The 12,577-nt window shown below is 35.4% G+C and overlaps 2 protein-coding genes across 5 annotated transcripts in view; both read right to left on the bottom strand.

The window, feature by feature from the left end:
- LOC117019053 (pantetheinase-like) overlaps nucleotides 1–12,577 on the bottom strand; it is an 84,198-nt gene that overhangs the window by 8,667 nt on the left and 62,954 nt on the right. Inside the window, exons 9-10 of one of the 4 annotated variants that reach the window (XM_033100415.1) lie at nucleotides 12,272–12,317; nucleotides 8,863–8,943 (exon numbers count right to left, since the gene is read on the bottom strand). The exons of 1 other annotated variant lie outside the window; for it this stretch is intronic. In XM_033100415.1, coding sequence (XP_032956306.1) covers nucleotides 8,863–8,943; nucleotides 12,272–12,317 — 127 coding nt within the window. Of the gene's footprint in view, nucleotides 1–4,473; nucleotides 4,496–8,862; nucleotides 8,944–12,271; nucleotides 12,318–12,577 lie in introns of those variants that run through there. 2 more of the 4 variants (XM_033100432.1, XM_033100405.1) reach the window with 2 other exon arrangements.
- Nucleotides 3,362–4,430, bottom strand: LOC117019074 (trace amine-associated receptor 3). The gene has a single exon (XM_033100472.1). It carries the CDS (start codon nucleotides 4,408–4,410, stop codon nucleotides 3,379–3,381), a length of 1,032 nt encoding a protein of 343 aa, XP_032956363.1. The 5' UTR covers nucleotides 4,411–4,430; the 3' UTR covers nucleotides 3,362–3,378.

The raw sequence follows: 12,577 nt of genomic DNA on the forward strand, positions 1-12,577 counted from the left end.
GAAGGAAAATATTCAACAAGCTTAATAATGTGTTATAAATAAAATGGAAATATTAGGAGACGAAATATCATACCTGCTTTATCAGGCATGATTTTTCTTCTCTTACTGGTGACATAGCTCAGACACTCTACTCTGAAACTATTTCTATGACAATAGCGTTTTTTGTCTTACTTTGATATATCTCACTCATACAATAGTTTCTTAGGTAAGGGAGATTATTATGAATTAGATTTAAGAAAGATCTGCTATAGGTGTTCCCCTAATTGCCTCTTTGGAATTTCAGTGATTTTTAAAAGTAATCCAGATTTATTTTTATAGATCAGTATTTCAAGTTTGATTTCTTTGGAGAGAGAGAGAGAGAGAGAGAGAGAGAGAGAGAGAGAGAGAGAGAGAGAGAGAAATCTATTTGATCCTTTCCCCCTCTTAATATAGTCTCCTTTTGTTTACCAGAATTTCTTGGACTAAATAGGTATCTTGGAGCTAAAGCCATTGAAAGGTGACTTACTGTTGTGCTAAAGTTCCTTACCATGCCACTGCTTCCTTCCTTGCTGATTTCCCCCCGCAAAACACACTTAGGCCCAAACTCTTATAAATAGGCTCCTGGCAGTCTGTGTTGCCATCAGTATTTATAGACAAAATATGCCTCCTGAGTCTGCATTACTTGTGTCCTGCTTTTGACAGGTTTGCCCTTTAACAACTTTCAGAGTGCTGCCAGCAAAGAGATCACAGCAAGTCACCAGAGAATTAGCTCTGGGAGGAGGAATCCATTATGTGCTATCATCCCTATGACTTCAAAGGGATAACATGGGTTAGCTTCACAGAAGGCCAAAGTGGAGCAAAATGAAATATGAAAGGAAGGACAGAAGGGAAGGAGGGAGGGAAGGCGGAAAGGAAGAAAGGAGAAGGGATAGAAGAACCGAGGGAGGAAGGGAAGGAAGGAAGGAGAAAATTTAGTTCAAATCCAATAAACGCTCACTCCACTTATTACCAAATGCTAGATATTTGCAGTGTGCTCTACAATCCCTAGTGAAAATTTGACTCGTCTATATTTTTCCCTTTGGTTGCCATGTGCAGCGATATTCATTCACATCGTAGTTCATTGTCTATAATTTTCCAAATAAAGGTCTTAACCCAAACAAAAAGCAATAATAGCCACGTTTCAAGCTAACTGAGTGAAAAATGAAAATTTTCATCACCATGTGCTGAGGGAAAATAGCATGATGGCTCCAGAGGCAGAGCCTGAGAGAGAAGAGTGGTGGGGGAAGATGGTGTCCGAAGCAAGGAACACAGGATTTGGAAGTCATTTTTTCTCTTTCTTTAAAAGTTTGTTAGCCTCAGTTCATTTTAAAACTTTGTTTCACAAGAGACAACTTCAGATTCCTGGTAATGTTTGGAAGCCTCAAAATATCACTCGAAATAGGCGTTCCATTCAGTTTTGCACATCTCAAAGCTATTATTGTCCCAATCAGTTTTAAGAAAAGTAAGTTGGGGAATTTGAAACGTTTCCTACAATGGCCATTGATGTTCCAAACTACTTTTGATCAGATCAGTCCATTTAGTTAAGAATGTGCATAAGGAGGGACCATGGCTTTCACACATAAATTTGGGGTTTATCCCTCACCCTGTTTCTTGGGTATAAATTCCCACTTGACCTTGTCGGAGTCGGTTGAGTCTCATCTCTCTCCTACTACAAGAACCCCACCGTAGTAACCTCCCTTGAATAAAGTCTGCCTTATCATTTTTAACGAGTTTCATAAAATTTTTTTCTAACACACACACACACACACACACACACACACACCATGACATTTTTAGAGTAGAGAATAAATAGATCAGAAGTAGAGAAACACATGAGACTTTTAAAAGCAGGAACTGAGAGGAAGCCGAAAGTAGTAGAAGGATCACTAGACATGAAAAGTCTGTCACTGCTGAAGTGGGGCAAGTCAATTTTAACATCCTCCTCTCTGAAGGAAGAGGCATGATTGCATGGTGTCCACGGTTCTGTGAGACCCTCAGGAAGGAGGAGCCTGGCAGTGCTTCTCACACCCTAACATCTTCCTGACACAGCCTAAAATGCACACCTCAACCCCAGCACTTGGATTGGATTAGTAAATATCCTTTTGGTAAACATGAAAATACTTAAATTATGCATTTATCATGCACATTTGCTTCTCCACTAACAAGCACAGGGAATGAAACTGTAATGAGGATAATGAGCAATAGTCCTTACTGAATCATATTGTCCTTCAAGACACAAGGGCGCCTAGGTGATTTTCCATAGTTGGATCCAAGACATAAGGTGTCAGGGTATATGGAGAGAAGGGCTTAGAAGAGAGACAGGAAGAGCCAAAATTAAATTTTCCCAAAGTTTGACCTGAAGCTGAATTTAGATACAGGAACAGTTTGACTCCCTTCTGTTCCTTCTTTCCTCCCTCCTACAACTTAATCCCAGGTGTGAGGGAATATGATTTTTATGTATACTCATGTATGTCCCAATCTATCAAATAAAAGATAGCGTCTGTTTGTCTCTCAACGTTTCACAGAAATTTTACTGGAAGAATTTTCACCAGACGTTAATGATATGTCATTCAATCATAGGCATTGTGGTGTGGATGAAATTTATTTGGTGGGACCTAGGCAACTTGCAGAGAGTGATAACAACAAGTACAAAAAGGGATCTTGTGATTACTGGTGAATGCTGTAGACACACCATGCAGATAAAGCAACTAGAGACAGTGGAAACAGAAAGTCATTTCAAATATAAACCACAAAGTAAAAAATGACCAGGATAGAAGCTTAAATTGTATATGATGATATGTAATCAACTGCTTCCCCTATGGGCAACTCTTTCTAGTGAGCTTCAAGGTGTTAGGAAATAATTGAATAATTTATATGATTGTTAATAATTCTCCAAGCCAAATAATAAGGTGGACTGCTAGATGATAGTAAAGAATAAACTTTTGTCACACTTCTTTGGATTCACAGATCATAACGATCTTCCCTTTTCTGAATTCCTAGAGTAGAATCAGAGAGGAATCAAAACCATTAGCACTTTATTTTCTTTTTTCCTATATTGGTCTTGATTGTCTCATGTGTATAACTTGAGGTCAATTCTGAACAGTTTTATATTTCTTTTATATATTTTTCTTACCAGTCAGAGGTAAGTGTTGATTGGCTACAGAGTGTACAAGTAGTAGTGACTGACTGGCTGATCAAAGTTACTAAATGTAGCTTTTATGGAGATTACAGAACACTTACCTAGATTACTGAAATTTAATAGAACAATATTTGCAGTGATCTTGGGATGAAAGTATGTGCTTTAGGTTAAAATAATGTCTCATTTTTAATATTTTATTCACTTTTGTAATGGCTTTTTTATTAATGTGCTTCAGGAAACAGATTGACAGATTTTGAATGGGAGCTAAATATTTTTCCTGATACTATGTATTTGAGAGCGTTCCGAAACCATGGATAAAAAAACCCATGAATGAGGGGGTTGCAAGTGGAGTTGAAGTACCCAAGCCACACCAGAAAATCAAGTACTATTATAGGAGTGGAATAACCTAAATATGGGTCGATCAAAACAGCAAGAAAGCAAGGCAGCCAGCAAACTAGAAACACCCCCATTACTATACCCAAGGTCTTAGCTGCTTTCCTGTCCTTTTTCTTAGATAGGTTTTTTTTCACTTCCCCCTTTGTGTTTTCAGGCATGTTGCTGAGAACTCGAGCATGCTGTTTGGAAACGATAAAAATTTTGCCGTAAATACCAACCATGATGGATCCAGGAGTAAAGAAACATGTAGTGAACAGTATCGTCCCCCAAAATTTGTTGAAAGTCAGCGCACAGAAATTGAAGCAAGCAACAAGAATCTCATAGCTCTGCATGCCAGAAACATTGGCCTCGGATAGAACTAAACCAAAAGAGAAAACAGCAGGGGCCGACCAACAAAATGCCAGCAGTCGCTTTATCGTGGAGGTGGTTATTGTGGTTGTGTAGTGTAAAGGGTAACACACAGCATAAAATCGATCAACAGCAATGGAACAGAGATGGAAAATGGAGGTCAGACTTAGCATCATGTCAAAGCTTGCGTGGAATTTACAAAAGCCATCCCCAAAATACCAGCAGCTCTCCACTGATCGCACCATGCTGTATGGCATAATGACAAAACCCAGTAGAAAGTCCGTGGTTGCCATGGAGAGAATCAGAAAATTTGTGGGAGAGTGAAGCTGCTTGAAATGTGAAATGGAAATTATTATAACCAAGTTTCCAAAGACAGTGATAACCATGGCTCCAGTCATAACTGAATACATTATCACTCGTACATGAAAAGGGCGGTTGGTGGGAGGACAGGATTTATTTCCAAATGTTGGACAACTGGATAAGTCTTCAGGAATATAAGTTAGATCCATCGTGCTTTACTTCTTCAAATTCCTTTCTAGGAAGGTGTATCAGTGTTTCTTCTCATCTTAAAATGATTCCAGTAAATTTCAGCTCCTAATGGTACGATAAAGTTCAAAGTCACTCGTTATTAACTTATTTCAATAATAATTTATTGAAATCTTTAAAATTACATCAATTGTGCTTGCTTTCTGAGCTGTTTGCTGCATTAGAAAATGAAAAATCTCAACTGCTTATCTTTCTTGTTCTATTTCACCTATTTTCATATATTTATTTGACATGGGTTTATCTATCGACTACTCAACTCCTGGAAATGTATTGGAAGTTTTTCATGAGTTTATTTCACTTGTATGAGTTACTTAATACAGTCAAACTCATAAAAGCAGAGAATATAATAGTTGTTACCAGGGGCTGCAGAATAGGTGCAGTAAGCTGTGAAGGTAAAAGGAAAAAAAAGGTGTACTTGGGAAGTGGTAGCAGTGGTGGCACGGGTCCCCTCCGTGTTTTATGGACATGTTAAAATGCAGTTATTGGCTCTTTTCAGCCCTTTATGCAATGTTTAGCAGTTTACCTACCACTTACAGGAGTTGGGGATTTTCTTCCAGCAGAAACTCACATACTCTCAAAAATGAAAGAAAATACTGTGTTGGAGAGCAGACTTACAATTAAACGTGTGCAGTATTTCAGTTCATGAAGATGTGTGCAGTTAAAATATATTAAAACCTAGGAAACTCTGCTGCTCTTCAATTGCCCAGATGATCTCCATGAGCACAGCTATGACTTTGAAAAACTTCACATGGGTGTTGCATACAAGTAACCACTCAATTTTTTTTTCAGGATTGGGCGGACTCAAATCTTCCATCATGCACACTTATAGTTACGTGACAGAAACTTCATACACTTTCAGAATAGGAAAAGACCTCAAATGGAATGTTCACAAAGAGTTATTATGTGATGGCAGTTTCCAGGCCCCTGGCTATCTTACATTCCACAGTATGGCTTTGAAATCAGACAGGCCTGTCTGACCATTGGTTCCAGCACTTATTAACCACATCATTTTGGACAAATGTCCTTGAGTTTCCGTTTCTCCTTTATAAAATAAGGATAATATACCCTATTTTACATGTTTGATTTAAAGATCAGAGATAATGTATGAACAGCATGGCATTTACGTAGTAAGCACTCAGTGAAACACATATTAACCAAGTTAAAAAAAATTAACAATAATCTTTTGGAAAACTATATTCTGACTTCCAAATAACTGATTTCAAAATCAACTTTTATTTTATAACTTGCTTATGAGTTTGGAAATTGTGAAGATATATAATACCATTAGTATTACTCCTACCTTCCTGCCTGCTTTTCCTCATAAGAAGTATGGCATTGCCTTCAATTTTGCCCTTTTTGAATCTTCCATGTAATCCATTGTGTGGAACCACCAAGCTGCTATGAAATTACCATTTTGTATGCCAAAAATGTTTAAACATTAATAATTTCTCATTGAAATCTTTTCCCTTTTTTCCCTCAAATTTCAGTTTCAAGCATTGGCTGATAAAAAAGATTGTCATATCTCCAGTCCCATACATTTACAAAGAGGAGGATTTTACATGTAAGAGTATATCATGGAGCTAAAGCTTACTGAAGAAAAACTTCAATAGCCTGAACACATTCATTTCAGTAGGAGGGAGAGGTGCCCAACAGCAAACTCTAGGATAAGAATCAAATTTTCAAAACCTTAAAATATAAATGACGCACAAGATATAGTAGAAAATGGAAATTTACTATCCGTGGTTCTGACAGAAGTGGGTAAATATTTTCATGTGCTATCTGTCAGGGACCAACTAACACAAGTGCCACCGTTACTATAAAACACATTCCCCTCTTCTAGAACTGAACTACTCAGGTAAAGAACTTAAAATTGACATGACCACCTATGTATGTATGTACAGACATATAAATGAATCCAAATTATGATTTTTCTCATTTTTATTTGTTGAAAAAAACATCAAGTAAGAAATTGGCAAAGGAAGATAGGAACAATTAATGTTATTGTTCTTTAATGAACTGACTGAAATGAAATGTAACAAGAAGCAAATGATAAAGTTTTCTAAATTTGAGCACACATTTGGATAATGTCCATAAATAATGTGCTTTCTTTTTCTTCTTAAATTCTGATTGTCCCATGCTTCCTGAAATTTAAGGCTAACGTCTAAAGTATTTCAGCTGATTAGATAACTGCTTAAGAGAACTACATCAAATTTCAAAGTTGACCACTTCTCTGACCACTTCTTAATGCCTGCTCATGGTATGCCAAGTAAGAGGAAACCAAGGCCAATTTAAAGACCTGGTACTAACATTAACCATGATCATTCCATCATTTCTCTTACCACAGGTCAGAAGATAATGTCAGATTTTATAATCTATTAAAAATTGATCTTAAACCTATGAGATGTCAAATATAAATTTTAAAGTTCCCAAATAATTCTTAGCCTAAAAGCAAAGTCCATCCAAAGGGAAGCTTTGTGTTAATTTTTGATTAAACTTGTGAAACAAAAAAAAAATAAAGGCTGATGGTACAATTTCATGAGTAATTTCAGAATTTAGACTAGCGTTTTATTATAAATGTATAAATGGGGACTGCAGTATAAAAGAGAGAAGCAAAGTTTTGAAATTTATAAAAATTCATCATACTGGATCTTTTCTGGTTAATTTTCTAATATCTAATATGGACACTAACGAATATTTAAAGATTATAATAACAAAGACTACTTGGAAGCCATTTTAGGAATGACAGTAAGTTGACAGTATTCAAATATAGCACTGGAAACTTAGATAAACAGAAGAAAAAGGTTTTTTTCTATAAATCTACTTTGTAACTATCTATAGTAGTTTACACATGGTCACATCAAAACGTGAAAATAATATGTGACCTGTAAATGACTGATTTACTTCAAATAGCTCACTATTCATAAGTAAGCCTTATAAAACCACATGGCCATTGACAGTGAGCAGAGATGAAATCTTGATAACGTTGTCTTCTTAAAAGCAGCTGGGAGCAAGTGGCAGTAAATACACTCCCAGAACAGGCAGAACAACCTCCATTTCAGAGAACAGAGGCAGAAAGGAGAGTGAAAATGAAAACCAAAGCAAAGTACCTTTTTGTAATTAGCTATAAACTATAGAATTATTTGAAAACTAGAAGAGAAGAATCTTTACTAAAACTAAATATCAAACAATATGTTAGAAGTAGAGGGCCCAAGAGGAACTAATCTAAATAAATCTTTTATCAAGACCACTTATACTTAGTTTTGGTGGATACAAAGAAAAGGGTTTGGAAAAACACACCTTGGCTAGAACATCAGAGTACAGTCTTGCATATTATAAACGTATCTTTCAGCATCTGTTTGTATGGAAACCCTGACTGTAACCTTTCCTCCCTTCAGTCTACAAAACTCCAGCCACCGTTGGCCTCAGAGGTCTCTACATTGCCCTGCAAATGCCCACTCTATGGCTGGGCCCACTCCCTTTCCTCCACATGATTGTCAGGCCCTTCACCTCTGACCCCTTCAATGCTCAGTTCAAATATCTTTTTTTTTTCCAGAAACCTTTTTTGACTCTCCCAGTTGGAGTTAATGTCATAGTATTATAGACTATTGGGGTGGCCAAAGATCTTAGAGACAGGGGGTTCTACTTCCTTATCTTACAGTTGACTTTGATTTCAAATACTTTTGTTTCCTTCCTACTGGCACAGCACTCTTTTTAAAACTGCCTTATCTTAACCTAACCGTAAATTTCTCAAGAAATTTACAGTTACTGAGACAATATCCCATTAACCGTCTAACTCTTGAAACACTTAACAAAGAGAGCCAGGTATGATACATAGCAGGGAAGCAGTAACGGCCCGTTGACTTAAATGAGAAGAAATTAATGCCAACACAACCTAATTAATAGGCATCTTTTCTCATGGTATAAAAGACATTCGGTTTGGGAAAGACGAAAGTATTAGGAAAACAGTAAGTACTGCTCAGAAAGTAGCTAATAACCCCCCTTTCAAAACAAAGAGCATTCCAAATGAAACCCAGTTAACAATAAAAATTCTGGGTGTCTTAAAATTTCTAAATTATTTAAAAGTCACATTTCCATTGCATCCCCCTAACAGTTTCACATACATGAAATAACAAAGGTTTATAATGGAACCAACATTATAATCCAGGTCTTTTGGCCCCTGTTCCAGTAAACCTCCCACCACCTCTCACCATCTCTAATAATGGGCAACAGTTCATTTCTGATCTATTTGGGCAACAAGAAAGTCTATGGCTTTTTCTGCTTGTAGTTTCTCCCATCTAGTCCTTGCTAATCACCATATGGTTCATAGACCAGCCACATCATCTCCCGGGAACATTTTTGGAAATGAAAAAAATCTCAGACCCATCCCAAAATGTAATTCTTAGCAAGATACATACGTTATTTGTACGCCCACTGAATTGGAGAAGAACAGTTCTTGACAACAGAGAAACTTCATTTTTTTTGGGTCCTCTTTGTATCTGAAATGAGTGAATAACTTAAGGAGTAAAGAGAAACAGAGTATCTTCAGTAAATGCTGCTTGCAAGAGAAAAAAAATCAAAAATGAAAATATGTAGTATCTGGCAGTGAATTAAATAGTATGTAACAGGATTTTTAAATTAAGATTATAATATCAAAGGGACGAGTGTATTGAAATTTGTAAGTACCTTCCATTCACTAAATCATGTTTTTCATAGTTCTTATACTTTGCAAAAACATTTTTTATATTGACACTACATAGAAATGTATAAACTGCCAAACAAATTTTGATGGAAAATTTAAAACATTTCTTTCACTTAACTATTGTAATAATTCTTTCCCAGTCAAGAAAACAAACAAACAAACAAAACCTGCCTTCTCTATTGCATCCTATTTGTAACAATTTCTTGTTCTCTTTAAAATTTAATTATCACTATTCGGTTATTTTCAAAAAGAGAACAAATCAACAATTAAAAGATAAATACATTTCCTGTTCTTTTTATTGACCCAGTACCTTCCCTCTCCTGAAAAGCTAGTTGTGAATCATTGCTTCTCTTCTGATGGCTTTGCAGGCATGAGGTCAAGGAAACTCTAAAATGTGTTATGTTGATGATTAAGATATCTGATTCATATAAGTTTGCTTCTGCTCTCAAGAGAACTGGAGTGAAGAACTCAGATCCAGGAGCTCCGAGAGAGGAACTAACTGCAGAGCCCCAATGGAATTGTTCTTTTATCTCTCTTTCCTGGGGGATATTGAAATATTCTTTGTATTTTTAATGTTCCAGATAGTTTTTTGTTTCTTTTTCCCAAATGAAGGACAATATTTCATAGTGATTTCATAGTCACTTGGGTTTCATTTTGGAAAGATAGGTACTGAATCTTCTATATATTAAAATTATGCAGACATGTGTAGGCTGAATTAAATGCTGGCTGATATCCAAATGAAGAATAATTGTCTGAATCATAAAACATTTCTGTTTATACTTTGATTCCTGAATATATTGAGAACATTTTGGGGTGGGTGGGAAGAATTTCCTTTTGGTTCAGTGATTTGACCAATTTGACTAAAACCCTTAGTTTAAAAAAAAAAAAAAAAAAAGGGAAAAAAGTGAGTGTCACAAATCTTAAAAAAAAAAAAAAAAAAAAAATAGTTCAGTAAACAAAGAACACCAAGTGAGAAATCATGGGAGCTGGGTTCTAGTCCTACTTCTACAATTGGTTGTATAATCTGGGAAAAGTTACTAATTTCCCCAGGTCCTTTTTTCTCATCTGTAACTTCCTATAAAATTCTGGGTGTGGAGATATTACTTTATTAACCCTGGGAAATGAAGCAGGATGAATGATGGAAAGCAGAAGTAGATAGGAGGCTTAATCACTCTTTCACTAGCAAACTGGGCAGGACGACCACACTATAAAACTAAAATGTGCCATGAAAAAGAACAGAGAAAATTATATTTCAGTGAAAGGGGAATAACTGAGCAGAACTTTACAGAGAAGTTATTTGAATGATGTTTTAAAGTACAGATAGGATTCTAATAGAAAGAGAGAAGTATTATAAGAAATTTTATGGCCCACATAGGGCTGCCAAATTTTTATCTCCTCTATAACCACCAGCATAAACAATAACCATCATCACAAACATCATCATTCTGTAAATAGGACAGTCATAAACTGTTTTCCAACAAATGTCAACAGGCAACCTTACACCATGCTATTTAGTTTTATTTTCTATTGTCATATGTTAATGAATTGAGAGGAAAATTTAATAAATATTAACTCAAAATCATTCTACTCTACAGTAAGGCTAAAATCTATTTTACTTACTTCTTAGCAATTGGTCTTTTAAAATAAAAAGAGAAAGTCTGTGTGTGTGTGTTTAAATACCAAAACATAATCATTTCATTAAGAAGAATTACTGAAAAAAACAAAAAAACAAACAAACCAAAAATCTCAATATTATCCAACACACCACATTAGATCTCATAAAACACCTGGCTTTAATTTCTCTGTTCTTGGAAAATAATTTTCTCCATTTAGTTTGTACCTGTAGTCTCTTTCATCATTTCAAAGAAGGTCCTCTCTTTCATCTCTACCCTATATAGGCTGTAAGGGGAAGGAAACAATCCAACAGCAGGCCAGCGAGGAGAGAAGGGCGGTAGAAGGTCCACCCACAATATGTGTAGGCCCATCTTTGGGCAGCCAAACAAGACTAATGCTTAAGCTGACAGCTGAAAGGGCATTGCTAAACTGTGATCTGTGCAATGGACTAAGGTCAAAGTAAATTTGCGGGAAATTACATAAACTTTGCCACAAAGAGGAAAACATTATCAATTTAGTTATTGAAATACTGAAGTTGAAGAAAACAAACAAAAATATTTTATTGAAACAGTTTACTTACAAATGCAAAAACACATGTATAAGCATATACGTGTATATAACTAAAATTAAATATTCATAAGGCAATATTTACTCTCAGTGCAAGTGATAGATTTGAGATTATTTTCTTCTATTCTAGTTTGCTTTTCATTAAAAATATTATTTGAAGTAGTATACTGGAACCACACATGCCCACTTGCAAGAATAGGTTAACTTTTCAAAAATTTTGAGAGCTAGTTGACATTACATTCATAGCTTGAAATCAGCTAAATGAAGAATTTTTAAATATACATATATATAATATATATTATACATATACATAATATATATACACAAAGAAAATCATCAAATTCTACAAATCAAGGGTTGTTTTTTTTTTCCAGAGCCAGGTTTTTCCAGCATACCGCTGGTTGATGACCACTAAACCAATTCCACAAGTTGTTAATGCGTCTCAACTTACAGTTAAAAAGACACTGAATAACAAACACAGTATAAATTTTCCGGGACCCAGAGGCATCCCCTCCTAATAAATACTAGTTTTCTTTTTTGTTTCCTTCTCATATTATTCTATTATTCAAACACATATGTATAAATATTAAGCAAAAAGGAGTGATGGATTCAAATGCAACTTTTTAGGGTATATACTTTACATTTATTAAAAATCAGGGCACCAAGTAGCAATGCAAAATATGGATAAACCTGAGGAAGAAAAGAAGGCACCAAATAGAATATTCCCGCTAATAAAATAGAAATTGCCAACTGCTATGATTAAGATGATACATGAATGAACACATTTCTTGGATATGTGGCCTCAGTTACAGTTTCCATTTCTTCTTTCATTTAAAAAGTGTTTAATCTCACAACAGTAAAATCTAGTAAAGTCTTAATTCTCAGCTAACCAATGATTCCTGAGAGAATATGTTTCTGAAATTGTTATTTCCAGATTTACTTACCTATAAGTTTTTGTTGTTGATGCTTCAAAATACATCTGGTCAGACACTGAGGAAGAAGAAATACATGGAAATATCACACAAAGTGTGTGTGGTGATAAGTGGATAGCTGTCCTCAAGTTCAGCTGGTGTTTGGATCCCTTTCAAATAGTATAAAAGGTTTGTGTGTCCTCTTCACCCTAGTCCTAGCTTTTCCTCGTCTTCTGTCCACCTTTCTAACATTATTTTTTCTCTACCTGGAAGTAGTAGGCATATGAAGTATTCTGAAAAGAAGATTCCTTTTTTTTCCCCCTCAAGTCTTACAAATGA

The sequence above is a fragment of the Rhinolophus ferrumequinum genome, chromosome 3 (assembly GCF_004115265.2).
Source record: "Rhinolophus ferrumequinum isolate MPI-CBG mRhiFer1 chromosome 3, mRhiFer1_v1.p, whole genome shotgun sequence".
Classification (NCBI taxonomy): domain Eukaryota; kingdom Metazoa; phylum Chordata; class Mammalia; order Chiroptera; family Rhinolophidae; genus Rhinolophus; species Rhinolophus ferrumequinum.

Excerpts from the sequence above, each read along its gene's own strand:
- LOC117019074 (XM_033100472.1), bottom strand. The coding sequence starts at position 4,410 with ATGGATCTAACTTATATTCCTGAAGACTTATCCAGTTGTCCAACATTT.